General features: G+C 55.2%; 1 protein-coding gene across 2 annotated transcripts in view; it reads left to right on the forward strand.

The window, feature by feature from the left end:
* SMOC2 (SPARC related modular calcium binding 2) overlaps nt 1-21711 on the forward strand; it is a 70248-nt gene extending 48537 nt beyond the window's left edge. For both annotated transcript variants that reach the window (XM_055135661.1, XM_055135662.1), the window contains exons 9-13: nt 5545-5627; nt 17376-17475; nt 17810-18084; nt 19885-19922; nt 20713-21711. In XM_055135661.1, coding sequence (XP_054991636.1) covers nt 5545-5627; nt 17376-17475; nt 17810-18084; nt 19885-19922; nt 20713-20730 — 514 coding nt within the window. In that variant the 3' untranslated portion in view covers nt 20731-21711. The remainder of the gene's footprint in view (nt 1-5544; nt 5628-17375; nt 17476-17809; nt 18085-19884; nt 19923-20712) is intronic.
* Nucleotides 21712-27744: the final 6033 nt, after the last annotated feature.

The following is a 27744-nucleotide window of genomic DNA, read 5'->3' on the forward strand; positions in this document are numbered from 1 at the left end:
AGACCACTGTGGACACAACTGGACAGAGCACCATGAACACAATTGGACAGAGACCGCTCTGGAAACACAACCAGAGGTAGTCATGGAGATACAATTGGACAGAGACCACCATGGACACACAGCTGGACAGAAACAGCCATGAACATGCAACTGAATAGAAACCACCATGGACACACAACCAGAGACTAATATGGACACGAGACAAGAGATTGCCACGGACACACAGCTGGACAGAGACTGCTGTGGACTCACAACCAGAGCTTCCATGAACTCACAGCTGAACAGAAACCAGGTGAGGAAATGAAGTGGGCAGGTGGACACAGTCCTCAGTGGCAGTTGTCCTTCTCCCGGGCCCTTGAGTGCACAGAAGGACAAAACCTGTTTGGAGGCCCAAAAAAATTATAAAAAAGTCATGAAGACTGAAATCAGAGCAAGTGTCTGTGTTAAGTCACGAGGCTGAGTGGAGCTAGAAATGACGGAGACACCGCAGACTCATGGACTAAGTGGCATGCCTCTCAGTGGTACTGGGTCTGTGAGGAAATTCAGTCAGAAGTGAGACCCAGTCCGAGGTCACTGAGAGAGTGCAGAGTGACGTGTGCAGGATCGGATCCGCACAGTTCAGTGGAAGCCACCAGCAGTGCTGGCCTTTGTCACGGCAGGGAGCCTCAGACGCCGTCACCGCCTTCCTTCAGAAGCAACTCAGAGAGAACAATGTGAAGAGCCAGAATAAGGAAAGAAACACTAAAATAATCTGCAAAAAGAAGCGAAGTGGAAACCAGAAGGGTAGCACAAAAGATGAATGAAACCAAAGGTTATTTCTTCAGGAAGACAAACAAAATGAATTAACCTTTACCTTACAAAGAAATGAGAAAACTAACAAAAAAATGAGAGAAAAGAAATCACAAGATACTGTAGGAATATAAAGGATCACAAGAGACTATGAACTACTATATGCTAGTAATCTGATCATCTGGAAGAAATGGATAATTTATATTAAAATATAGCTTAACAAAAATTAGCCAGGAGGAAATATAAAATAGACAGATGCAAGTATGGAGCTTGAAGGCACAACCCCAAAATAAAAACCACAGCAACCCCAAAACAAGGCTCAAGACTGGCCGACTTTACTAATGAATTTGGTCAGATTTTCAAAGGACTCATACTTTTTCTTTACAAACTCTGTTTTTAATTTTTTAAAATTTTTAAATGAATCACCATGAGGTATTATTTTCAAACTTTTTTTTTCTTTTTGGGTCACACCCAGCAATGCTCAGGGATTACTCCTGGCTTTGCACTCAGGAATTACTCCTGGCGGTGCCTGAGGGACCACATGGGGTTCCGGGAATTGAACCCGGGTCGGCCACATGCAAGGCAAACGCCCTACACGCTGTGCTATCGCGCCAGCCCCTCAAACTCTTGATTAGACTCAGCACCTGTGTATAACAAAGACTCAGTAAGAGGGGACAGGATTATCATGCCTCAATATCATAAAGGCCACATACAAAACTCACAGTGAAAAAATCACCCTCACAGGTAAAAAACTCAAGATAAGAGTTTCCATTCTTGCCTTTTATGTTTAACATAGTATTATAGGTTTCCGCCAGAAAATTAGACAAGAAATAAAAGAAATCCAGACTGGAAAAGAAGAGAAACTGGTGTTATTTCTAGATGACATGATAATATATATAGAAAACCACAAAAGACAGCATTAATATATGAGCCCAGTATTATGTCACCTACAAAATTAACATATAAAGATTCGTTGCATTTATTTTTTGTTTGTCACTGCATTTCTGTGTGCAAACCAAGAATGAGAAGGAAATTTAGGAAAAACAATTCCATTATTATACCAAAAAGAATTTAAATACATCAGAATAAATTTAACAAGGGAAGCAAAAATTTGTACGACACAAACAGAAGACATTGTCAAAGAAGAAAGAACAAGACACAGAGATGGGAAGGCGACCTATGTTCATGGTAAGGAGAGTTAATAGCATTATTAACTCACCATCTCACTATCAGTTACTAAGGTGATACCCATCTACCAAAAGCAGTACACAGATTCAGTGAAAATATCAGAATCCCAATTATACTTTGAGAACATAGAGCAAAAATACTAAAACTTTATTGAACTTCGAAAGGCTCTAAGTTGCTAAAGGAATCTTGAGGAAAATAAGAAAAATGAAGGAATATAATTTAACTTCAGACTTTATATATATATTTTAAATGTTTTTATTGAATCACTGTGTGATAGACCATTACAAAGCCATTCATAATTAGATTTTAGTCATACAGTGTTCCAATACCCACCACTCCACCAGTGTACATTTCCTAGCACCGATGTCCCCAGGTTCCCTCCCATCACTCCCCACCCCCATTCCCTGCCTGCCTCTTTGGAAGGCACTTTTCTTTGCACCCCTCTCTCTCCTTTTGGACATTGTGGTTTGCAATATTGATACAGGTAGGTTATCAAGAATATCCCTTTACCTACTTTTAAGTCTCAGATCTTGTCCAGCATGATCATTCCAAGATATTATTGTCATACAGTTCTCTTCTCTGTCTTACCTACCCTCCACTCCCCACACACTTGTGGATAGTTCTAACCCCTATTTTCCCAGGCCATGGATATTATTCTTCTACTATGTACATTTTTACATACCACAAATTAATACAGTCATTCTATATTTGTCCCTCTCATGACTCATTTCACTCAGCACGGTATTCTCCATGTCCATCCATTTATAGGCAGATTTCATGACTTCATTTTTCTTGACATCTGCTTAGTATTTCATTGTGTGATTGTGCCATAGCTTCCTTACCCATTCATCTGTTCTTGGGTACTCAGGTTGTTTCCAGATTCTGGCTATGGTGAATATAGACTATATTTTCAAGGTACACAATACAAAGAATAGTCCATTGGAATAAATCCTGACACACAGATCAGTGAAACAGAACCCAAAGCATAGAAATAGCCCCTCACATTTGTTAACATATTTTGTAGGACATTTTATGTAGGGGTCCCTGGTCCAAGGGCAAATGGAAAAAAATCTCATAGAAGGGAAATCTGGAAGCCCACAGGCAGGAGGAGAACTTGGATGAGTCTTGGGCACCACATGCAGCGATGAATGAAATACCCACCTAGCACACTCAGAGTCACCCCCAAAAATTGCATAAGAAGGTCACATTGGGGAGACACTCCATAACATCAGCTTTTGAGAGATCTTTTGGAGATTCAATCCCATGGACAGTGAAAGTGAACCACTGGGATGACATCAAGCTGAAAATATTCCCAGTAAAAGAAAAGACCATTCCTTCATTTTCCCTCGACAGCTGCTGGTGTCCCATGTGTAATGTACCATCGTTTCCTTATCCAGTCGTCTGTCCTCAGGCACCTGCGTGGTTTCCAGATTCTGGCTATTGCGAATAGTGCCGCAATGAACAGAGTGCAGATGGGTTTCTGCTGTGTGTTTTGGTTACTATGGTAAATTCCTAAGCGTGCTATTGCTGGGTAGCATGGGAGCTCAATTTCTAGTTTTTTGAAAAATGTCCGTATTGTTTTCAAAAAAGGTGGAACCAGTCAACATTCCCATAAAAATGGTTGAGAGTCCTTTTCTCCTGACATCTGTGCCAGAACTGGCTATTTTTGTTCTTTTTGATGTGTGCCAGTCTCTGTGGCATGAAATCTTATTTCATTGTTGTTTTGATTTGTGCTTCCTTGATGATTAGTGATGTAGACCATTTTTTCATGTGCCTTTTTGCCATTTGTATTTATTTGAGGAACTTTTTGTCAGGGTTGAATTTTTCTTCTTGTAAAGTTCTACCAGTTCCTATATATCTTGGATATTAACCCCTTATCAGATGAGTGTTAGGTAAATAACTTTTCCCATTTCAAGGGCTGTTGCTGAGAGGAGGCTAAGTGATATACACGATACCCTTCAGTAACAGTATTGCAAGCCACAGTGCCTACAAGGAAAAAGAGAAAAGAGGGAGAGAAGAAAAGTGTCTGCGTGCTGGTGGATGGGCGGGAAACTGGGAACACTGGTGGCGGGAAGTGTGCACTGCTGAAGGAATGAGTGTTTGAATTTGGTATGACTGAAACCCAATCACCAACAACTTTGAAATTGTGTATTTCATTGTGATTCAATTAGAAATTTAAAAAGTTGCATATATTTAAATGAAAATGGCAGGAAAGACAACTACTGAGTGGGCAGAAACCCTGTGTGGGGCCACACACCCAGGCAGGGCACAAAACGCAGCACCCCAGAATCCATTCAACAATGGCAACACAATGGCCACTTCAACCTGGGCAGATTTGTAGATTCTCTGAAGAGGGCATATAACACCAACAGTACACACACAATGGGCAGGCTCACACACAGCCAACAGATTCACACAGTGCCAACAGGTACACACAGACAACAGCTGCACATAGCCAACAGGCACACACAGAGCCAACAGGCACACACTATAGTTACACATAGCCAATAGGTGCACACAGAGCCAACAGGAGCACATGGACTACAGATACACATAGCCAACAGGCACACACAGAGCCAACAGGCACACATGGACTATAGCTACACATAGCCAACAGGCGCACACAGAGCCAACAGGAGCACATGGACTACAGCTACACATAGCCAACAGGCACACACAAGCCAATTGATGCACACAGGGCCAATAGGCGCACACAGAACCAACAGGTGCACGTGGACAACACCTACACATAGCCATCAGGCACACATGGACAACAACTATACATAGCCAACAGGTTCACACCAAGCCAACAGGCACAAACAGACAACAGCTATACAGAGCCAACAGGTGCATACAGAGCCAACAGGCACACATGGACAACAGCTACACATAGCCAACAGGAGCACACATAGCCAACAGCACATAGCCAATGGGCACAAATGGACAACAGTGATACAGAGCCAACAGGCGCACACAGAGCCAACAGGCACACATGGACAACAGCTACACATAGCCAACAGGAGCACACATAGCCAACAGTACATAGCCAATTGGCACATATGGACAACAGCTATACAGAGCCAACAGGCGCACACAGAGCCAACAGGCACACATGGACAACAGGTATACAAAGCCAACAGGAGCACACATAGCCAACAGTACATAGCCAATTGGCACAAATGGACAACAGCTATACAGAGCCAACAGGCACACACAGAGCCTACAGGCACACACAGGCAACAGCTACACAAAGCCAACAGGTGTACACAGAGACAGCTGAGAGCCCTAGATCTGAGTCCTACTCTGGAAGGGGTACACAGCCACCCAGGTGCAGGAGCCCAGGAATGGCCCCCTGGGCAGGTGGTGGGAGAGGAGGGACCAGGGTCAGCATATGAGAAGGCAGACACTGGGCCACCTTTGGGAAACTCCTTGATTTACCAAAGCTGCGTGGCCCAGAGCTGGGCTGCCACATGGGCACAGGGTGCCCCCATAAGCCCAAGGGTGTGGGGCTGGCCAGCAGCCTGGAGGGCAGACATGAGCAGGGAGTGACCCTCTGTGCTGTTGCAGGTATGAGCAGCCCAAGTGTGACCACACGGCTCGGGCAAACCCAGCCAAGACGCGGGATCTGTACAAGGGCCGTCAGCTCCAAGGTGAGTGCAGTGACCACAGGGGCGTCTCCTTCAGAACGAGGGGTGGGGATGTGGTGGGCAGGGCCAGGGCCAGAGTGGTCTCCGACTCACCTCCAGCAACCTGAGTTAAATTTTTTAACTTAATCTGAGGTGCCGTGGTTAACAGGCTTTCCTGGACACACATTCCAACTCCAGCCCCCCCAGACTGTCTGCTCCCCCCAGCACTTACCTCCCCCCACAGCCCCACCCCCCGCCATGCGAGCAGGTGAGCTCAGTTCTGGTGGGTTCTGTTGCCTTCGGCTGTTGTTAATCCCGCACTATGCTTCTTTTTTTAAAAAATCTTTTGTTATTTTGTTATGTTTTAGTTTTTGGCTTTTTGGGTCACACCCAGCAATGCTCAGGGGTTACTCCTGGCTCAGGAATAGTGCAGACTCAGGAATTACTCCTGGCAGTGCTCGGGGGACTATCTGGGATGCCGGGGATCGAACCCAGGTCTGCTGTGTGCAAGGCAGACGCCTTCCCCACTGTGTTATCACTCTGCCCCCTTCACCTTGCTTCTTTATAGCCCACACACGAGAGATCGTTCTGTCTGTCCCGCTGGCGGAGTTCACTTGGTGTGGTTCCCTCCAGCCTCTGGAGCCTCCCATGTAGCAGCAAATTGCTCCATTTCTTTTTTCTTACAGCCAATGGTATCCACTGTACATGCACTGCATCTTCTTTGTCCAGCCATCTGTCCTTGCACACTTTGGCCGTCTCCAGGTCTGGGCTATTGTGGATGGTCCTGTCGTGGCCATCGGGGTGAGGGTGCCTTTTCTGAACTGTCACTGCGCCCTGGGGCAGATGCCCAAAGGTGGAATTCTGGGTAATATGACAGCTCAGTTCTTCATTTTGGGGGGAATGAAAAGGTCGAATCAGTCAGCATTCCCAGCAGCAGTAGCGAGGGTCCCTCTCCCCACACTCTGCGCCGGCACTGGCTGCTGTTCTGTGGTGAGTGCCAGTCTTGGGTGAGGTGAGAGCTCGTGGCTCTGACTTGCCTTCCCTGATGCCGGTGATGACGGACGTGTCCCACACACCTCTTGACTGTATGTTCAAAGGTCATTTCAACCAGACTTTTGGGTTGAGTTGATTTGAGGAGAGTCTCTGTTTCAGTAAGGGGCATACTTTGTCCCTGTGTCCAGAGACTTGGACTGCAGTGGCCTGTCCGGCATTAGAGCCGGGGGTTGAGTGATGGCCCCTGAAGGTCAGAGGGTCATGGAGCTGCTCTGTGGTGGCTCCCTGAGGCGAGTGACATGCGAGCGGCCGCAGCAGTGAGGCCTGGAGCTGTGTGGGACGGGCATGGTCGTGGCCCCAGGCCCAGAGTTGTGCTTGGACACGGATGCCGGGGACTGGAGGGTGGTGCGGGCAGCTTGGTCAGTGCCCCTGGGTTAGCCTGTGGTGGCTGTTCGCTAGTGCTGGAGACAGACACGTGACTCCCCCAGCCTCACTCCACGCCGAGGGGCCTCGGTTTCCCTGCGCTGGCTATGGCCCTCATCTTCCATCCCAGGGCTGAGAAGGCAGGTCTGAGCCAGGTGGGGCCGGGGCCCCACAGACAGGGGTTCTGACAGGAGGGGGCTGAGGGGCCCGGACACAGGTTCCACACTGCAGGGCCTGCTGGGCTGGCCAAGTCTGTGCCAAGTGTCCTGTATGTGTGCCACCATGTGCACACATGTCCCGTGTTATGTGTGTGCCCCACAAACACACCATGGGCATCCTGTATGTGCACCATGTGTCCTGAATATGCCCATCTTATCTCCCATGGGTCCTCATGTGCTCCTCTGTGTCCTGCATATATCCAGCATGTGGCCCTTGTGTGCTCCTACATGTGTCCTGCTTGTGCCCCTTGTGTGCTAATGTGTTCTTCCTATGCCCCTCATGTGTCCCATGTATGCCTTACATGTGTTCTTTGCATGCCCCTTGTATATCCTGTATGTGCCCCTGTTTGCCTCTCATATGACCCGTGTATATTCCTCATGTGTCTTGTGTATCCCATATGTGTTTTGTGTATGCTCTGTGTGTACCCTTTGTGTATCCTTTTTGTGCCCCATGTGCGCCCCATGTGGATCTCGTATGTGCCCTGTGTGTGTCCTCTGTGTCCTCTGTGTATCCTTTGTATATCCTGTATGTGCCCCATGTGTGTCCTGTGTGTGTGTCTCGTGTGTGCCCCATGTGTGCCCTGTGTCCCATGTGTGTCCTGTGTATGCCCCATGTGTCCTGTATATGTACCATGTGTGCCCCATGTGTGCCCTGTATGTGTTCTGTGTGCTCCTTGTGTGTTCTCCATGTGCGTTCTGCATATATCCTGTGTGTGCCCTGTGTGTGCCCCATGTGTGTCCCAGTGTGTCCTGTCCCCCAGGTATGCCCCATGTGTCCCGTGTGTATCCTGGGTGTGTCCTGTGTGTGTCTTGCATGTGCCCCATGTGTGCGGTTGACCAGCTGTCTGCTCCTCTCCTTGCTGTGTCGTGAAAGAGTGGCGGTGCTGGTATCCTGCTGCAGGAGGTTCTTCTCAGACCCTGGGGTCTCCCAGCAGCAGGAGCTTACTCTGAGGCAGATCTTCACCTTCCAGGTGTTTCTGAGTGAGAATAATGGGTCCCACTACTGCAGGGCTGTGTGGATGGATGTGAAGGGGCGTGGGGATGAGTATGCAGGGATGTAGGCGTGTGTTTGTGAGAGTGCCGTCGTATAGCTATGTGGGTATGCAGGTGAGCAAATGCAGGGGTGTGGGGTGCTGGTGAGCAGGGGTGCAGCTGTGTGAATATGCAGGAGAGTGGGGTGCAGGGTGCAGCTTTGAAGAAGTGAAGGGGAGTGTGAGATTTTAGCTGTTCAGGTGTACAGGGGAGTGTGGGTGTGCAAGGGTACTGCTGTGGGGGTGTGTAGGGGAGTGTGGGTGTGCAGGGGTGCTGCTGTGAGGGTGTGCAGGGGTGCAGCTGTGAGGGCAAACAGGTCTGTGGACCCGGGGGAAGTAGTGCAGGCCGGTGGCCGGTTCTACCTCCTGTGCCCGCTCTTCTCTCCAACCTGGACCACGGGTGCCCTTCCTGTCACCCCTGGGCATGCTCTGAGGCGGCAGGGCCCTGTGTGCAGGGGCGCTGGAGCGGGCCCGGGCCGGCCCTGAGCCTGGCGGGAACATTCAGGGAAAGGCTGGGAATCCTGCGCACGGTACATGGGGCCTGTCCGAAGCGGACGCCCGCGCCTGCAGCCTCCACTGCCCAGCCCATGCCCAGGCCAGCCTGCGGGTGCCCCTCTGGCTTGGGCAGAACCCTGGGGTGCAGGGTGTAGCGAGCCCGGCCTGGCCGAACACCCGCATGTCCCCGCACGCTGCCTCCACTCAGGTCCAGCATATCTGGGCTGACGGGCGCCTCCCTGCTGGCCTCGTGGGTCACTGGCCAGGGCGAGCGACTGTGCTATCCCCAGGGAGAGTGGCCTCCCGGGCGTCACTGAGACAGTCTCGGTCTGTGCGTATCCCCAAGCCAGGGCCACCAGGACCACACCGTGAGGGCCACACCTGCCCCCGCTGCAGCTCCCGTCCAGGTGCTCATGCTGCCCCTGAGCACTGTCGGAGTGGGCTGAGGGTCCCCTGCTCCAGCCTCCTGCTGCCCCGCCCTCGTGTGAGACCCCAGGCTGGCACCGAGGGTGCAGGGAGACGGGGGCACGTCCTGGGCTCCCCGCAAGGGCCAGGACAGGGACATGAGGCCAGAGAGGGGCGTCAGACCCCACGTGCACAGACGGGCCGGTGACACTTGACGTGGGGAGGCGAGGGCCAGGCGCCCGAGCCCCCTGCAGGCACCCTGAACTGGGGCTGCGTCAGTGCCCCAGGTCTGCTGTCCCCTCCTCCTGTCCCCTCCCCCTCCTCCCGGCCCACCCTCCTCCAGGCCCGCTCTCCCTGCCCAGTCCCCCCCTCGGCGCCCTCAGGGCTGGGGGTCACTGCCTGCTTTGTATCGTGCTTTGTCCTCTGAGGCTCAGGGTGGCTCAGTGCCCCTCACAGTCCCCTCACTGCCCCTCATTGTCCCCTCTTTGTTCCTCACTGTCCCTCAACTTCCCTCCCTGCCCCTCCCTGCCTCATGGCAGCTGCTCAAGCTCAGAGGGCGACAGGACCTTGGGGCCAGTTAGGGAGCACTGCCCTTTGTGGGAAGAGACAGAGAGAGAGAGAGAGACAGACAGAGACAGAGAGACAGAGACAGACAGAGAGACAGATGGACAGACCACCCATGGCACTTTGTGTTCTTCCTTGTGGCCCTGGGAATCGCTCCCAAGCCCCAGCATATCTCGTCTCTCGGTGAGACCTGGACTTGGAGGTGCCCGTCTGGCGTGCTCAGACCCTGGACCCCGGGCTGGTCAGGCAGGTGGAGACACTACTCTCACATACCACCACACATTCAGCCCCCTCCATGACACCCCCATCTCACACCCCCACACACTGTCACACACACACATCATTACACACAAGCCACCACAGTCACACCACCACACACTGCCTCAAGCCATCACACACACTCACACTCCACCACACACTCACCACTACATACACGCCATCACCTACCCCACTCACTACACACCCTACTTCCCCCACACCCACATACAAAATCACATGCCACCATACTCACACCACCACACACTCACCTGAACACCCCAAACTCAAACCCACATACCACCATCCTCTCACATACCCTCACACATACATACCCTCACACCACATGCTCATACACACTCATCCCCACACTCACTCCCGTACCACCATTCTCTCATCACTACACACATCATCATGCAGTCTCACATACCACTACTCACTCACAACCCCACACCCCCACACACTCATACCCACTCACTCCAACCCCCCATCCTGGTACAGCGTGGTCCTGTCCTGAGACTTCTGCAGTGAAGGGACAAAGTTGGCAGCAGGACACTGAGGCTATGGGCTGTGCCCTGGGAAGGGAGCGCTGCACTTCTGTGGCGAGAGAGAGACAGAGACAGAGACAGACAGGCAAACAGAGACAGACAGATAGAGACAGACAGAGACAGATAGAGAGAGACAGACAGAAGCAGAGAGAGGGAGAGAGACGCAGGGAGACATACAGAGAATCATGGTGAGTGAGAGGGGCCGGGATGAGGGTGGCGGCTGGCCCAAGCTGACCGTTCAGTAATGCCCCTGCGATGGACAGTGTGGGTGTCTGTAGCGCCTCAACTCAGGACTCCTGACCCCTCAGTGAGGCACCCTCCAGCATCAGGCTTGGACGGTGCCAGTCACAGGAGCTCTAGGGCTGAAGAGGAGGCAGGGCGCCCCCTGTGGGCAGTGGTGAGAGATAGGATGGTGATGAGGACTGGCATCAGTGGAGGGCCGGGAGAGTGAGGGTTGGGGGTAGCCGTGAGGACTGAGGGTGGCGGTGACAGCACCCAGGGCTCAGAGCCTCTCATTGGCTGACCTTCATCTCTGCAGTGGACAGTGAGGGTCACTCAGTCCCGGGAGCTTCCCTGTGGGGTTGCCTGGAAACTGCTTTTCTCCATCCAGCTCTGGAAGGAACAATTCAGACAGGGACCAGCTTATATCATACGAGCACCAGCACAGGCCCCTGACCATCACAGCGGCTGTGTGGGCTCTAAAGGGGCTCACTGGCCCCACAATGCTGGGCTGGAGACCCTGCACTTGGAGTGCACCGAGCCGGGGCGCCCACACCTAGGAGGTGCTGTGTGTGGGGCCCTGTACTTGGGGGTTGCACTGGGCTGGAAGTGCCTACATGGTGGTGTACTGGGCTGGGGGTCCCTTTATGAGGGTGCACTGGGCTGGGGTACATGCACTTAGGGGTACACTGGGCTGGGGTACATGCACTCAGGGGTGCACTGGGCTGGGGTACATGCACTCAGGGGTGCACTGGGCTGGGGTACATGCACTCAGGGGTGCACTGGGCTGGGGTACATGCACTCAGGGGTGCACTGGGCTGGGGTACATGCACTCAGGGGTGCACTGGGCTGGGGTACATGCACTCAGGGGTGCACTGGGCTGGGGTACATGCACTCGGGTGCACTGGGCTGGGGTACATGCACTCAGGGGTGCACTGGGCTGGGGTACATGCACTCAGGGGTGCACTCGGGGCTGTGGCAGTTTCTGCCAGCTTTAGCATCTGCCTCCTTGGAAAGGAGGGGCCCCAGGTTGTATCTGGGGATCTGAGGGTGCCCTACACTCACAGAGATGCAACTGAGAACCTGCTTATCTACCGCCCACCTGCACATGATGGGGATGTGGGGGAACTCTTTGCCTCCTCCCAAACCCACTTTGAACTGTTCCCTCGGCACTCTAACAGATGTGTCTGCCCCTTCAGGCCCCTTAACTGCTGAGAGGGACAAGAAGCAGGAGTCCGGCATCCTGAGAGCAACAGTGGGAACACGATAGGGAGGAGGGCTCCCCATCTAGAACTGGTGCCCACCTTACCCTTGTGGGCAGAGATTTGAGAAGGTAAAGGTGAGTTTATCAATGACAAAAACCAGGGATTCTGCCCATAGCTCACTGAAATTGGAAAAAGACAACACAGTGAATTAGTGACTAGGGTGTCCGTCACTTTGGGTATTACTGGGTTTACAAGATAAAGGGGAGTTAGAGTAACAGTAGGTTCCTGTGAGGACATGGGGTCTACAGCAGATTTCTGTGAGGAGTTGGGGCATATAGCAGGTTCCTGTGAGGAGATAGAATCTACAGAATGTTCCTATGAGATTGAATCTATGGCAGGTTCCTGTGAGGATATGGAGAGTTCAGAAGATTCCTGTCAGGATATGGTAAATGGTATCAACAGTATATTCCTGTGTCAGGAGATTGGTTCCTCTTAGGAGATAGGGCCCACAACAGGTTTCTGCATGAGGAGATGCGGCATACAATGGATTCCTGTGAGGGCATGGGGTCTACAGCAGTTTCTTGTGAGGATTATGGCATATAGCAGGTTCCTGTTTGAGAATATAAGGTCTAAACAGCAGGTGCCTGTGTCAGGAGATTGGGTCTACAGTAGATTCCTGAGTGAGGAGGTGGGGTCTACCTTAGATACATGTGTGAGGGTATGGGGTATACAGCAGGTTCATGTGAAGAGATGTGGTCTACAGTAGGTTCCTGTGAGGTGATAGGGTCTACATCAGGTTTCTGTGTCAGGAGATGGGGACTGCAGCAGGTTCCTTTCGAGGAAATGAGACATACAACAGGTTCCCGTGAAGAGAGGGTCATACAGCAGGTTCCTGTTAGAAGATAGGGGGTCTACATCAGGTTCTTGTTTCAGGAAATGGTTTCTATAGGGGGTTCCTGTGTTAGGAGATGGTGTCCATAGCAGTTTTCTGTGTGAGGAGGTGGGGTCTACAGCTGGTTCCTGTGAAGAGATGGGGTACACAGCATATTTCTGTATGCAAATGGGGCATATAACAGCTTCCTTTATGAGGAGGTTGGATCTATAGTAGACACCTGTGTGAAATATGTTCAACAGCAGGTTCCTGTGAAAAGATGGGGTATACAGCAGGTTCTTCTGAGGTGATGGGATCCACAGTAACTTCCTGTCTGAGGAGATGGAGCATAACACAGTTTCCTGTGAGGAGATGAGGTCCACAGCAGTTTCCTGTCAGGAAATGGTTTTTACAGCAGATTTCTTTATGAGGAGAGAGGGTCTACAGCAGGTTCCTGTGAGGAGATAGAGAACACAGCAGGTTCCTGTGTGAGGAAATAGGGTCTACAGCATTTCCTGTGAGGTGATGGGTTTTACAGAAGTTTTCTCTGTCAGGAGATGGTATTTACAACAGATTTCTTTGTGAAGAGAGAGGTTTACAGCAGGTTCCTGTGAGGAGATAGAGCACACAGCAGGTTCCTGTCTGAGGAGATGGGGTCTACAGCATTTACTACGTGGTGATGGGGTCTACAGCAGGTTCCTGTGTAAGGAGATGAGATCTGTAGTAGGTTCTTATGCCAGGAGGTGGTGTCCACAATAAACTCCTGAGTGAGGAGATGGGGTCTACAGCATATTCCTGTGATGAGATGGAGCATACTACAAGTTCGTATGAGGAGATAGGGTCTACAGCAATTTCCTGTGTCAGGAGATGGTGTTTACAATAGATTTCTTTGTGAAGAGATACGGTCTACAGCAGGTTCCTATGAGGAGGTGTGGCATATAGCAAGTTCCTGTGAGAAAATGCGGTGTGTTGCAGATTCCTGTGAGAAAATGGGGTACATATCAGGTTCCTGTGAGAAAATGGGGTATACAACAGGTTCTTGTGTGAAGATATGGGGTATACAGGGGTTCCTCTCTGAGGAGATGAGGTCTACAGTGAATTCCTGTGTGAAGATATGGGGCATATAGCAGGTTCCTGTGTGAGGATATGGGACATACAGCAGATTGCTGTGTGGGGCATACCACAGAATCCTATGAGGAGATGAGATCTATAGCAGTTTCCTGTGTCAGGAGAAGGGGTTTACAGCAAGCTTCTCTTTGAGAAGATTGTGTCTTCAGCAGGTTTCTATGAAGAGATTGGGTATATAGCAGGGTCTCGTTTGAGGAGATGGGACATACATAAGATTCCTGTGTGAGAAGATGGGATGTATAGCAGGTTTCTGTGAGGTATGGGGTCTGCAGCAGGTTCCTGTGAGGAGATAGGATATACATCAGGTTCCTGTTGCAGGAGATTGTTTTTACAGGAGTTTTCTCTGTAATATGATTGTATCTCCAGCAAGTTCCTGTGTATGGATATGTGGTGTACATCAGGTTTCTGTATGGGGCATACAGCAGGCTCCTTTGTGAGGAGATAGGGTCAATAGCAGATTCCTTTGTGAGGAGGTGGAGTCTATAACAGGTTCCTGTGAGATGAGGTGTCTACAGCAGGTTTCTGCATCAGGAGATGGGGTCTGCAGCAGAATCCTGAGTAAGGAGATGGGCTGTACTGAGGAAATGCTGGCTACAGCAGATTCCTGGGAGGCATAAAACATGTTCCTTTGAGGAGATGGGGTCTTCAGCAGATTCTGTGTCAGGATATGGGGTCTACATAAGTTTCTTTTGAGGAGATGGGTTATTCAGTTGATTCCTTGAGGAGATGGGGTCTAAAACAGTTTCCTGTATGAGGGTATACAGCAGGTTCCTGTGAAGAGATGGAGTATACTGTAAAAAATACAAACGCACGCCTGCAGAAGGGTGATGTGTGTGTGGTGTTTGCGGGCTCTCGGGGCGGTGCTCTCACTCTCTCCCCACTCGCGTTCGGTGCACTCGAGCCGCTGTGTATGGACCGGATCGGGATGGCTCCTCCTTGTGCTCTGCTTCTGTGTGTGCCGCTGTGCTCTCTTCTGTCTATCTCTCTATCTCTGTCTCTGTCTCTGTCGTCTCTCCTCTGGTCTCTTCCGACCTCTCTCTGTCTCTGTTGTCTCTCCTCTGGTCTCTTCCAATCTCTCTTCTTCCTATCTCTCTCTGCGGAGCCCTTCTGCTTCAGTCTCTGGAGCCCCACTCGCTCTCACTTCTGACTTTGACTCTGATTCTCAGTCGCTTTGTGCTCTTTCTTTCCTCTGCTTCTGGCTCCGATGACTAAGAGCAAAGCCCAGAGAAAGCCCGAGCACAGACAGGTGTGACCCAAAATCAAAACAGGAAAATGTAGAGAAAATATACACATTCTTGAGTCTTTAAACTTGTTTTGGGGTCACTCCTATTAATAGTGGGTGTCCATGTGGTGCCAGGGGTTGAACAGAGGACTCCCCATGCAAAGTACAGCCTCCAGCCCTTAGAGTCATCTCCCAGGTCAAAACTTCTTAGTCTTTTATTGAGAAACCATGATTGACAAAACTATTCATGCCTGAGCTTCAGAACTGTTTAAATCCTTTCAGTCCCACACCCCCACACCACACACCGGCAGGAGGGGTACATATGAGGAGATGGGGCATACAACAGACTCCTTCAAGGAGACGGGGTCTAAAGTGGCTCCTATGTGAAGAGATGGGCATACAGCAGGTTCCTGTGAAAGGTGAAGGGGCACACAGCGGGTTCCTTTTGTGAGGAGATGGAGGTCTGAAGATATTCCCTGTGAGAATCAGGTTTTTGATGGTGCCCCAACATATGGGTCATGAGCCTGCCCTTCTGTCCGCTGTCTGTCTTGACACATTAGGACCGAGTTTTCTTTGAGGAGCCCTCCACTGCCTGAGTGCTAGCAGTGTTGGCAGCCTCGGGCCAGCCAGGCCCCTGCCCCCCATGTAAATAAACACGAGTGTAGAGTGCAGGGCTGCCTCCAGATGACACTGGGTTTCTGGGACTCCCTGGCAGCTGCCGTGTGTGATGGTTTGTTTGAAGAGTCTGGGGAAGAAAAATTGCTGGCCATAATAAACAGTTGGTCATGCAGCGCAAGTGGAGTGTGTGATTTGGAGCCTGTCCCTGCCAGATGTGAGAGTGGCCGTGTGTGTCCGGGATGAACTTCCCTCCGACGTGGCCAGGCTCTGCAGGGCCCCACACTTCCTTGTGGGAAGGCTTGTCAGGGAGGAGCGTACATGCTGGCTCTGCCCAGGGTCTGCTCTCTGGGACTGAGCCCCCCTCGGCTTCCTCCCTGTGGGCCTCCTCCCCGTGGGCCTTGCTGGGGGCTGGGGCCACTGGGCATCTGCAGCTGAGGAGGGGCAGTGGGGATTAGCCACCACTGGCTGGACACAGACGCCCTCCAGAGAGCAGAATAAGAGTGTGGAGAGCAGCCCGGAGCCACAGAGCCACGTAATCTGCTTCGTGCTATAATGCTGTCTTTCCCTTGCGGGAGATCATTCTTTCTCTGGGAGTGGCGTGGTGGCTCCCCGGCCGTGCTGATGGCCGGGTTGCTCCCGCGACCCTCAGCAGCTCGGTGACAGGAGACCGTGTGGTGTGGGGTCTGGCATGGCCTTGTGCAGGTGCCCCAGCGGCTTGTGGCTCCATCTGATGATGTGACCCTGGCCGTGGCTGAGGGGCTGAGGGGGAAGCCTTCTCGGCAGACCCTGCTGGAGATGCATGCGGGACTCGTCCCCTGCAGGGTCTCTGTCAGCACGTGCAGGTGTTGGAGTAAGACACTGGCCTGCCGGAGCAGAGTGAGGAGCCCAGGGGCCTCGTGAGGCCTGCCGGTGGGCAGGCCAGTGAGAGCCTGGCCGTGCAGGGCTCCGGCCTTGGAGCGAGGCTCTGCAGGCGCAGATGGACGCTGCTCTGTTTTCTCTGGCAGCTCTTCCCGGTGGCTGGGCCCTAACCACTGCCGCCGACTGGGCTTCCCAGCGAGCAGGCGCCTGCCCCTCCCGGCCCCGCCAGCCCGCTGGGTGGGTGGTGACGCAGGGCGCCGGCCGCAGTGTGGGGGACGCTGGCAGGGCTGGTCCGCCCCGTGGCTTCGCGCCGTTGCCGTGTCAGTGCAGCACGGAAGGACCCACCGTGGCCCTGGAGACGAGCTGAGTCCTGCTGCCGGCGACCCTGTGGCCCACACGCTGCCCGGTGGGGCCGGCTAGCTCCCAGGGCTGCTGTCTCCAGGGCGCTCGGAAGCACTTTCAGGTGCACAGAGCCCCAGCAGCCTGTCACTCGCTCCTTCCCCTCAGTCTTCGCCCCCTGAAAGCCAGGCTAGAAAAGGCCCAAGAACCCCTCTCCTGGCCATTCTGCCCGTGGACGCAGCCAGTCCACCCCCCGGGCTGTGCTGCTGCCATGGACGAGGCCAGTCCACCCCCCCCCCCCGGGCTGTAGTGCTGCCCATGGATAAGGCCGGGTAGTCCACTCCCCTGGGCTGCACGGAGACCCAGTGGTTCTGTTGCAGGCTGTCCCGGCGCCAAGAAGAACGAGTTCCTGACCAGTGTCCTGGACGCGCTGTCCACAGACATGGTCCATGCCGTGTCCGACCCCGCCGCCCCTGGCAGGTGCATGCCCTACCCCAGAAGGGAGTCTCAGCCACACTGTGACACACCCCAGAGCCTCTGAAAGGCCTCCCCTGTGGGGCCCTGCATCCCTCCCACCCCGCCCCCCTGCCCCCTCCTCCTCCTGCCAGGGCCCCTTCCTCTCTCCTCCCTCCCTTCCTCTCTGTGGGCCCCTTCCTCCCTGCCCTCCCCTGTAGGGACCCTGCCGCCCCCTCCTGCCTGCCTCCCTTCCCCTTCCTCCCCTGCCCTCCCCGCATGCCCCCTGCAGCCCGGGGTGTCAGGGAGGGGGCGACGGCTCCCTGGCACAGCAGGTTCCAGCGTGCTCGTGTCTCTGCAGGCAGCCGGAGCCAGACCCCAGTCACACGCTGGAGGAGCGGGTGGTGCGCTGGTACTTCAAGGTGCTGGACAGGAATGGCAGCGGGGACATCGGTAAGAAGGAGATGAAGCCGGTAAAGCGCTTCCTCCGGAAGAAGGCCAAGCCCAAGAAGTGCGTGAAGAGATTCGTGGAATATTGCGACGCCAGCAACGACCGGGCGCTGTCGCTGCAGGAGTTGATGGGGTGTCTGGGCGTCAGCAGGGACGAGGGCAGGGCCAGCGCCAGGCGGCTCCCGAGTAAGTGCCTGCCTTGCGTGGGGGCAGGGGTGCCCAGCCTCACCTCTGGCTGCTCCACGGAGCCTCTCAGGGCTCCGGCTTCCTGGCCCTGTGGGCACCTCATGCCACACCTGTAGGGAACGTGTCAGGGCCTTGTCCCCTGGGACTCTCTCAGGCACCTCTTTCACTGTGCTCTTGGGATGGAGCACCAGCAGGGGTGGAGCACCCACACGGAGGAGGTAGCACCAGGAGGGGGAGCACCAGGAGTGGGGATTGAGCACCAGGAGGGGGTGGGCACCAAGATGGGGATGGAATACCAAGGTGGGTCAGAGCACCAGGATCGAGTTGGAACACCAGGAGGGGTCGGGCACCGTTTCCTTCCTGTCACCCCCCAGACACTGGGAGAACTGCCTCCAGCCCCTGGTCCTGCTCCCAGGGGTCGGGGTATCCCTGTCCCTGCCCCCACTAAGGACTGATCGTGGTCACCAGCTCCTGAGATGCTGCCACCACAGGGCAGCTCTCAGTTCCCAGCTGGAACCCGAGGCGTGGGACAGGGAGTTGTGGTGTGGAGGAACCCTGAGCACTGGGGTGAGGGGGCAGGGATGGCCATTAGGTCCTGACAGGGAGACCCAAAGGTGGGCGCTGGCCTTCAGGGGGCTGTGAGAGGTGCCTGTGTGGGAGACTGCGGCCTCTGAGAGTCACTGGGGAGTCTGGAGGCTCTGAGGGGTCACTGGTTCTAAGGGGTGTCTGTGTGGGAGTCTGGGGGCTCTGAGGGGTCACTGGGGAGTATTCAGACTCTGAGAGGCCCCTGTGTGAGAGTCTGGAGGCTCTGAGGGGTTCCTGTGTTGGAGTCTGGGGGCTCTGAGGGGACCCTGTGTGAGAGTCTGGGTGCTCTGAGGGGTTCCTGTGTTGGAGTCTGGGGGCTCTGAGGGGTCACTGGGGAGTCTGGGGGCTCTGAGGGGTCCCTGGGTAGTGGAGGCCTGAAGGGTTCTGAGAGAGACTGGGGCCTCTGAGCAGTCCTTTGGAGTTTCTGAGGGGTCCTTGGGTGAGTCTTGGAGGCTCTGAGGGGCCCCTGGTTGAAGGTGGCGAGTCGGACTGAGTCTTTCTCTGAGAGTCTATCCTGGAGACACGGCCCAGGGAGCTGAGGTGGGTGTTGGCCCCACCTTCTGGGTGTCATTTTCTCCCCCCAAACCCAGTCCTTCCTCAGGCTGCATGTGGTCTTTACTCTGATATGGTGCTGTTTCCTCAGCTGCGTGTGCTGAGGGGGCTGGGCTGAGGCCTCAGAGCTCTGGGGGTGGAGCCTGCCACAGCAGTGACCCTGCCCAGCTGTACACAGGACACAGGGCATGTGCAGAGCTCTGAGTTCTGTAGGAGGGCTGGGGACCCCCATGTGGAGGGCAGGCGTCCACCTCAGAAGGTAGAGGATGTCCATGTGGAGAGTGGAGCTCCTGGGGAGGTCAGGGGACCATTGTGGGGAGGGCGGGGACCCACACGAGTAGGGCAAGGACCCCTATCAGAACTGAGGGGGCATCACTGGGCCCCTGTCCCTCTGACACCTGCTTTGAGCCTCACTAGTCACCCGAGTGCTAACGGTCCCTGGTGCCTCACAAGCAGGAGGGGCAGCTTGGGGAGGGGGAACCCAGCTGAGGCCATGCCACCTCCCCCAGGCTGCCCTACTCTTCCTCACCTCTGTGGATATCTGAGTGCTGCCCATGGCATGCTCTTAGACTCGGCCCTTGCTGCCGTGTCCGAGTCCAGCTGACGGGCCCTTCTCTGGGAACAGCCCTTTACTACTAATGGCCTTTACTTTGTCCCCCGCAGCCCCCCGAGGCAGTGTGGACAGCACTTCCCCGAGACAGGTGAGTGGCCGCCTCCAGAGTCGGCCGTGGGCAGGGTCGGAGAGCCCAGAGGGCACGTGGCACAGGGTGGGCCCTTCTGCTGGCTGGAACGAGTTTGCAAGATTCTGTCAACTCCGTGTGCGCTCAGCCCTTGGAGCCTTTGCTATTTGACTTGCCGATGACGCGCTCCGAAGCGACTGTGGTGGCCAGAGCCGTGTCCTCAGTGTGCCTGTCCCCACGTGGACAGCTGCAGTCTCTCGGTGGCCCGACTGTTTGCAGAGGCTGAGCCAGGAGGGGCGTTGAGCTCCCTGCAGGGCAGCCGGGATGGGGGAGGCAGGAAGAGGCTCCACCACGCAGGCCGCACCCAGCTGGGCTGGCAGGAGCCGTGAGCCACGGGGAGGACGGCGATGTCCGTGGGTTTGGGGTTCGGGGAGGGCCGGACCTGACTAGCTTTGTGTTTGGGAAGAGCCAAGAGTGGGATGTACAGGGTTCTAGAATCTGTTTGTCAGAACTGGGCATTCCAGGGGTCTCCCATGGCCCGTGTCTGTCCTGGCCATAAACGTGTGCAAGGCCTCCCCCAACCCCGAACACGCCTGTGCTGGAGTGCTGCCCACGGGGGCGCTCGGCGCTGGCTCTGCTGCTCCCAGCTGCGTTCTGCTCGGGCGAGGCTAGGAGCGCCCGCAAGTGCTCTTCGGGTTTCCCTGTTACTCCTCCCCTGTTTAAAATCTGATTTTCCGGTTTGGCTACTGAGCCTCCTCCAGCAGGCAGGCGGGGGCCACCTCCCTCTGACTCCCTTTCTATTCTCTTTCAGCCCAGGAAGCAAGGCTGAGCTCTCCCAAGGCTCCCAGCGTGTGGACGACAATCACCAAAACGCAATTAAAAACCCAAACCAAAAACATAGTATTTGCACTTTGTACTTCAAATGTAAACCCACTTTGTAGGAGCGAGATATTTAAGCAGACGGATGGGATCTGTGAGCGGAGCCCGGCTTCAGCGCATGGTCACGCACGATGTCTGTGTCCCGGGAGCTTCTAGGACTCGCTGAAGGCGCATCTGGACAGGAGCTGCCTCTGTGTCCCCTCGGGGCCTCGAATGAGCTCAGCCCTCAGTGCGCTGTGCTGGTCCCGTGCTGCACCTCCCACCAGCCCCCTGCCCAGGGGAGCAGGCTCACCCTGCCCACCTGCCTTCGAAGGGGAAGCCCTAACAGGTTGTTCCTCGCACCCTGGCACAGAGACCCTCTCTGGGGGTCTGCTTTGCTGTCCCAAGCTTCTGTTTGAGTGGCGCTGGGTGCTCAGATAGGCCCTGAGGAGGCAGGATGTCCTGAATGTCCCTGTCAGGTCGGCTCCAGGGCGCCCCGTCTGCTCTCTCTGACCTGCCGTTTGAGGCTGGCAGGGAGCCCTGAGCAGCCCCTCCAGCCCTTAGCCCTGAAGCTGGGTGGGACCTGGCAGTGGCCTTGTCCAGAGCCGAAAGCCCACCGCAGCCCTCTGTGCTGAGGGACCCTGGCACAGGGCCTTCGGGAGACAGGCTGGGTGGGCCCCCGTGACAGGGGTGCCGCTGGCCCCTGCCGGCTGAGCTCGTCAATGGCAGCCCAAAGGGCCCTGTCTGGTCAGCTGCCCTTGCCATAGCCAGCAGGTGACCTTGACAAGGGCATTTGCAGATCTGCCCCTCGCTGCTTCCTTCGCTAAACTGCAGAGAAAAGTCCAGTGTTGGGCAGGAGCGAGTGTGTGTCCCACGGAAGCCGGGCTGGCCCATCCCCTGACCTCGGGCCTTGAGTGAAGTCTGGTTAGGTGGAAATAAATGATGCTGTCGATCCGCACTCAGTCTCTTGTTTCTGGCAGCGCGAAGGTGCCGCCGCTCAGCGCTTAGCTGGGCCCTGGGCTGCCCAAGGACGGGCGTGGATGAGGACACACTCGCCTCGTGTCCTGCCTGGCTGGTGGGCGGGTGCAGGGGGGAGCTGCCGAGTGGCCGTGTGCAGAAGGGTATGAAGGGACAGTGAGTGCTGTCCCGGGCCTCCTCTCTCTAACCCAGTATCTGCCCCGGCCCAGGGTCCTCCCACATGGGGAACATGGGTCCAAATTGGCCTCCCTTTCGCTGGCTTCCCTCCTGCACAGCCCTTGCTCCACTTACACAGTGGGCAGCATCTGAGCACGTGTGACCAGGACCCTGTGGGAAGGGACTGGGAGAAGCGTGTGGGCACCTCTTGGTCTCAGGCTGGGAACAGGGTCTAAAGGAGCTGGTTCCAACCTGAGCATGAGTGTCTCAAACTGAAACAACAGCAGCCCTGTGGGCCCGGCACAGCCACGCACTGTGACACACGCCCCCAACCTGCCCACCTGCCTGCACCCTATCAGCTTATCTGAGTCAGAGGATCGAGAACTTCCCTGCAAAACTCAACGCAGGCTCTCAGATGTCACACCCAGATTTTTTTCAAGTTGTCGACATGAACCGTGTGTACTTTCATTGGGATCCGTGTGCAGAAGTGGCCAATATGATTGGCACTGCCAAGTAGTCCAGTGAGCAAAGTACCAAGCGATGGCAGGAAGGAGAAGAGAAATAGCACTAATAGGAGCCTGCAGTGTGATGCTGGGGTCCTGTGAATGGGGGTGACGGTGAGGGCGGGTGGGGAAGCGATGGAGATGATGGTAGAGATGGTGGGGGTGGTCACTGTGGTGGTTGATACAGGTGATGCTTATGATGGTGATGACATCATGGGGGCAAGAATGGTTTCTCCCTATTTTCACATACTACTAAATAATAGTGTCCCAAATAATAATAGTCCCCTCAGAGGGGATGGGTTGCTTTCCCTCCCTGACCCAAGCAGAGCCTTGACAGTTGAAGACCTCCAGAACCCAGCTACAGCCATGCTCAAGGCCACTCTCCACACACTTGGATGAGCCTCAAGCATGAAGGGACCAGCAGAGGAACCCAGGTGTGCAGGACCTGGGGCTGAGATCTCCTAGCCTGCTCGGATTGGGACTGGGCCTTCTCCAGCCAGACCCCCCATTTTCCAGTAGCTTGGAAGCCACACCCACAAACTGCCCCTGGTGCCATGTAATCCCACCAATGGCCAACATCCAGAGACTATAAGACTGAGCTCCGGCAAAGTGGCTGCGCGCCTTGTTCTCCCTCTTGGAGAACCTGACAAGCTACCAAGAGTTTATTGCCTTCATGGAAGAACCTTGCAAGCTTCCCATGGTGTATTCACATCCCAAAATACAGTAAAAGATATATGCATACCTCTCGGAGAGCCCAGGCAAGCTACCGAGAGTATCCTGCCCGCACGGCAGAGCCTGGCAAGCTACCCGTGGCGTATTCAATATGCCAATAACAGTAACGATAGGTCTCATTCCCCTGACCCTGAAAGAGCCTCCAATCGTTGGGAAAGACGAGTAAGGAGAGGCTGCTAAAATCTCAGGGCTGAGTGTGATAGAGACATTACTGGTGCCTGCTCAAGTAAATTGATGAACAATGGGATGACAGTGATACAGTGATACTAAATAATATTAGAAAAGCATTTTCACTAACTGGGCATATGGCCATTTGGGGAGTTTGTTTATTTTGAATAGTTGTAGTAGACATCTCTCATTTTGATGCTAGGATCAGCCAACCCACATTTAGGCATAGTCTGGGCTCCGTGGTACCAGCCTCTGTGCTTCATCCTCTCACAGGCCTCCCCATAGAACCCTTGACCCAGGTATCCCCATAGACCTATGGCATAGGCCTCGACTCAGAACTCCAAACAAGTCTACCCATAGAGTCCCTGACTCAGGTCTCCCCTGAGGTAGCAACACAGGCATCTCCTCAGACACTCGGGGTGGGGGCGAAGTTTCTCTTCAAACCCCTGACTCAGGTCACTGATCAGACCCCATACACAGAAACCTGCCTCAGATCCCTGACACAGACCAACCTTCAGATCCCTTAACACATATATGTCTTCAACCCCCCTGCCAGATATGTCTCCCTTCAGATCAGAAGCAACCCTTCCAGGCCTCTGACTTAGGCCTCCTGTCAGACCCTTAACGTAGGCCTCCCCTGAGTCTCTCCTGAGATTCCTCAAGTCGTGTTTCCCCTCAGATACTTTACAAAGCTTTCCCTCAGAGCCCTAATATAAGCGTGTCTTAAGACCCCATGACCCAACTCATCCCTCAGACCCAAACACAGGCCTTGCCTCACTAGACAGATTCCCTTCACATCCTCTACACAGGCCTCCCTCAGACTCCTGACACAGGCCTCCCCTCTGACCCCTTGATAAAAGTCTCCTCAGAACACCTACACAGCCTCCCCACCAGGCATACTACACCGGCCTCCCCTCACACCCTTGACACAGCCCTCTCCTCAGACCCCTGATCCAAGTTCCCTTTCTCACTGCCCAACTCATGTCTCTATTCAGATCTCTGACACATGCCTCTCCCCAGACCTCCTACACAGTCTCCCCAAAGATACCCAATGCAAACCTCCTTTCAGAATGCTGGAACCAAGTCCCTCAGACTCCTGACTCATTTCTCTTCTCAGATCCCAGACACAGGACTCCCCTCAGACTCCTGACAGAAGCCTCCCCTCTACCCTCCCACCCTAAGCCTCCCCTTAAGCCCCTTACACAGGTTCCCTTCAGAAACCTGACAGAGAGCTCCACTCTACCCCATGATACAAATTTCCCTTGAGTTCCCACAGAGGCCTCCCCTCAGACCCTTTATAAAGGCATCCCCACAGACCCGTACCATAGTTTTCCCCTTAGATCCCAGAAACAGGTCTCCAGTCACATCCCTGTCCCCCCAATACAAGTTTCCCCTCCCAATACCCAGCTCAGGTCTCCCCTCAGACCCCTGACGGAGTCCCTCTCAGAAGCCCAACTCAATTCTCTTCTGAGAACCCAGACACAAACCTCCCTTCAGACTCCCTACACAGGCCTCCCTTCTGATCCCATGACACAAGTCTCCCTTTAGAAGTCTGCCTTGACACATGCCTCCCCGCAGGCCCCTGACACAAGCCTTCCATCTGACCCCCATGACACAGCCTTCCCTCTGACCCCAGGACACAGTCCTCCCCTCAAAGACCCCCAAGATAAGCCTTCCCTCATATACTCTATTAAGACATCTCCTCAGACATTCCTCCGACCCCTGACACAGACCTCCACTCACACTCCTGAAAGACCTCCTCTCAGACTGAGCCTCAAATCAAGATTTGCTTCCCATTGCTCAACTCATATCTCCCATCAAATCGCAAAAACAGGCTTCCCCTCAAACCTACAACCAAGCTCCCTCAGTATCCAATTCATTTCTTCTTAGATTTCATAGGCCTCCTCTCAGGTTTCCTGACATAGGCCTTTCCTCAGACCCCACCCCCAGTCTCCCCTTGGAACCCCTAACAAAGACTCTCCTCATACACTCTCCACAGGACTCTCCTCAGACTCCTCACAAGACCCTCCCATCTGGCCCCATGAAACAAACCTCCCCTCAGACCCCTGGCACATTCCCCCTCAGACCCCCATCATAGGTCAGTCAGACTGCTCATGCCCTAATATGGGCATGTGAGGGATATCAGCCATTTCATGCAAATAAGATCTGTCAGGTGGCCAATCACATGCCATATGTAAATTAGCATCTGGCCCTCCCTCCCAGCTAGCCCTCCCCCTCCCGCCCCTGTAAGACTCCCCACAGCAGCCCCTCAGTATCTCAGGGCTGAGCCTGAGCTGTTCCAGAAGATTCCTCTGAGGACAAGACTTTGGTCTGACGAGGCCCTTGGGCCTCCCTCCAGCCTGTCTGAGGAGCCAGTGGCCATGGCAGGGCGGACAGTAGGGGCTGTCCAGGAGCCGGGCTGCGGGGGACAGACCAACGAACACTCCCACGGCAGCAGGGCGGTGGGGCCCGTCTCTGCCCGAGAACAGGACGCTGAGCATGTGGCGCTCACAGCTGACTGGGCGTGACGGGGCCTCCCAATGGACACGAGCCTGTCCCTGCGGCCAGCTGAGGTGTGGTGGCTGCTGCTCATTTCTGCTGTACTGCCCCACTGGCCGCTCCTCTGTACCCCGCACCACACCTGCGCCTGGAGCACGGGCCTGAGGGACGGTCTGGCTGTGGCCAAGATGGGGCTGGGCTGGGCTTCAGGCTGAGGGGGCCTGAAAGCAGCCTCCTGGGCCTGTTCTCGAGAAAGCCGGGCACTGTCCCCATTCGCCAGGCCGCCCACTGGGTTTGGACATTCCCCGAGCTTCACTGTCTGTATCCAGTATCAGCCCACCCGGGGACTAGTGTCGCCTTGGCCAGGGTGCCGGCGCCCTGTGCACTGATGGGTGCTACAGACGCCAGCTCTCTGGTGAGTGCTCCCATGCTGCCCAAGCAGTGCTCGTGCCCAGAGATGACCCTACCAGACAAAAGCTGACACCAAAAGGGCCGCTAAGACCAGGAGTGAGCTTTAGAAGCTTCTGGAATTCTGAGTGTACAGGGCAGACCAGGTGTCAGTCAACAGCTTCCAGCCCATGTTCCCCAGAATTGTTGTCTCAGGCAGCATTGGGGGGACCCTCAGGTCCCAGCAGCCGCTCTGGAGTGAGTTTATGTTCATCTGAGACTTCAGGCAGTGCTGGGGTCCACGGGGCCTGGCCCATGTTCCCTGGGACCCCCCGCGTGAGGCACAGGGGGTGCCGGGACTCGTGCTTCAGGTCCTGCTCAGAACACGTGTCCATGGTCCGTCCTGTCCTTCCCTCACTGCGGACGGCCTCCGGGCTGCTCTCGAAGGGGCAACGTGCCCGTACCTCTGGGACACGGATTTCTCTCAGGGCAGCTCCGTCTCCCCACTTCACCCCAGTCAAGGTGGTGAGGACACACACTGGTGCCCGATCCCCTGACCGGGACTGCCTCATGCGTCGCGTTTCTCCACGGGAAACGCCTGTCATCCCGCTGAGGTTTCACTCTTCACGGGCCCAGAGATGACCCTGCTGTGGGGCCCTGCAGAGCCTGGGGGTCGCGCTGTGGGACATTTCCCCCCTCAGTGTCCACACAGGGGCCCTCACGCATGGCACCCCGGAGCAGCCGCCCCCCTTGGCTGTCATGCCCCGCCTCCCTGAGTCCTCCGCTGGTCCAGCTGGCCGTCAGCCACTGCTGTCCTCGGCCGGACAGAGCGATGAGGACGCCCCCCCCCCCGGGAGTGCCTGCTGACACCAGAGTGCCCGAGGGCCGTGCAGGCCACAGCAGAGAGGCCTCGGAGGGGCTCGGGGCCAGCACGTGCACCAGAGTCCTCTGCCCTCTGCCAGGGAGTCTGCGCCTTGGGTCAGGACTGTCCTCTCCTTCCCGGCCTTGCACGGGGTCGTCCTCTCGCCCGAGACTGGGTGTGCCTCGGGCAGGGCACAGCCCTTGGTCCTGCCCCTGGACAGCGAGCCTGGGCCGGGCGGTGTCTGCTCGTGCTCAAGCTGTCCCAGGCAGCCGCCCTCTCGCTCTGACCACCCGGGACCCAGGAATGGGTGTCAGCAGTCCCTGTGCCTGTGGGTGCTTGGCAAAGACCCGACAGTCGCACACACGCAGCTCACAGCGCCAAGGCGGGCTCGTTTATTCAGGCCTCTGGACCGGGCGGCTGGCCCGGCCATTGCTGACCAGCTCTGCTGGGACTGTGGGGTGGGGGAACCCACGGGGTGGGACTCGGCACCGCGGACGTCCAGCCCTAGGCCCAACTGCACGCGTGTGAATGACGCCCGGTGCACACAGGAGACCCCGTGGACAGAGGGCCCTGGCCCGAGCCTGGTGTGGCTGTGGCTGGCCGCCCTGCCCAGGCTCTGGGGCCTGCTGGGCCTGGGGCCCGCCGAGCTCTCAAGCCTCACTCCCTGCAGCTCCCGCTCGGGGTCTCACCGCCCCCCCCC

This window comes from Sorex araneus, chromosome 4 (assembly GCF_027595985.1).
Source record: "Sorex araneus isolate mSorAra2 chromosome 4, mSorAra2.pri, whole genome shotgun sequence".
In the NCBI taxonomy this organism is placed as follows: Eukaryota; Metazoa; Chordata; class Mammalia; order Eulipotyphla; family Soricidae; genus Sorex; species Sorex araneus.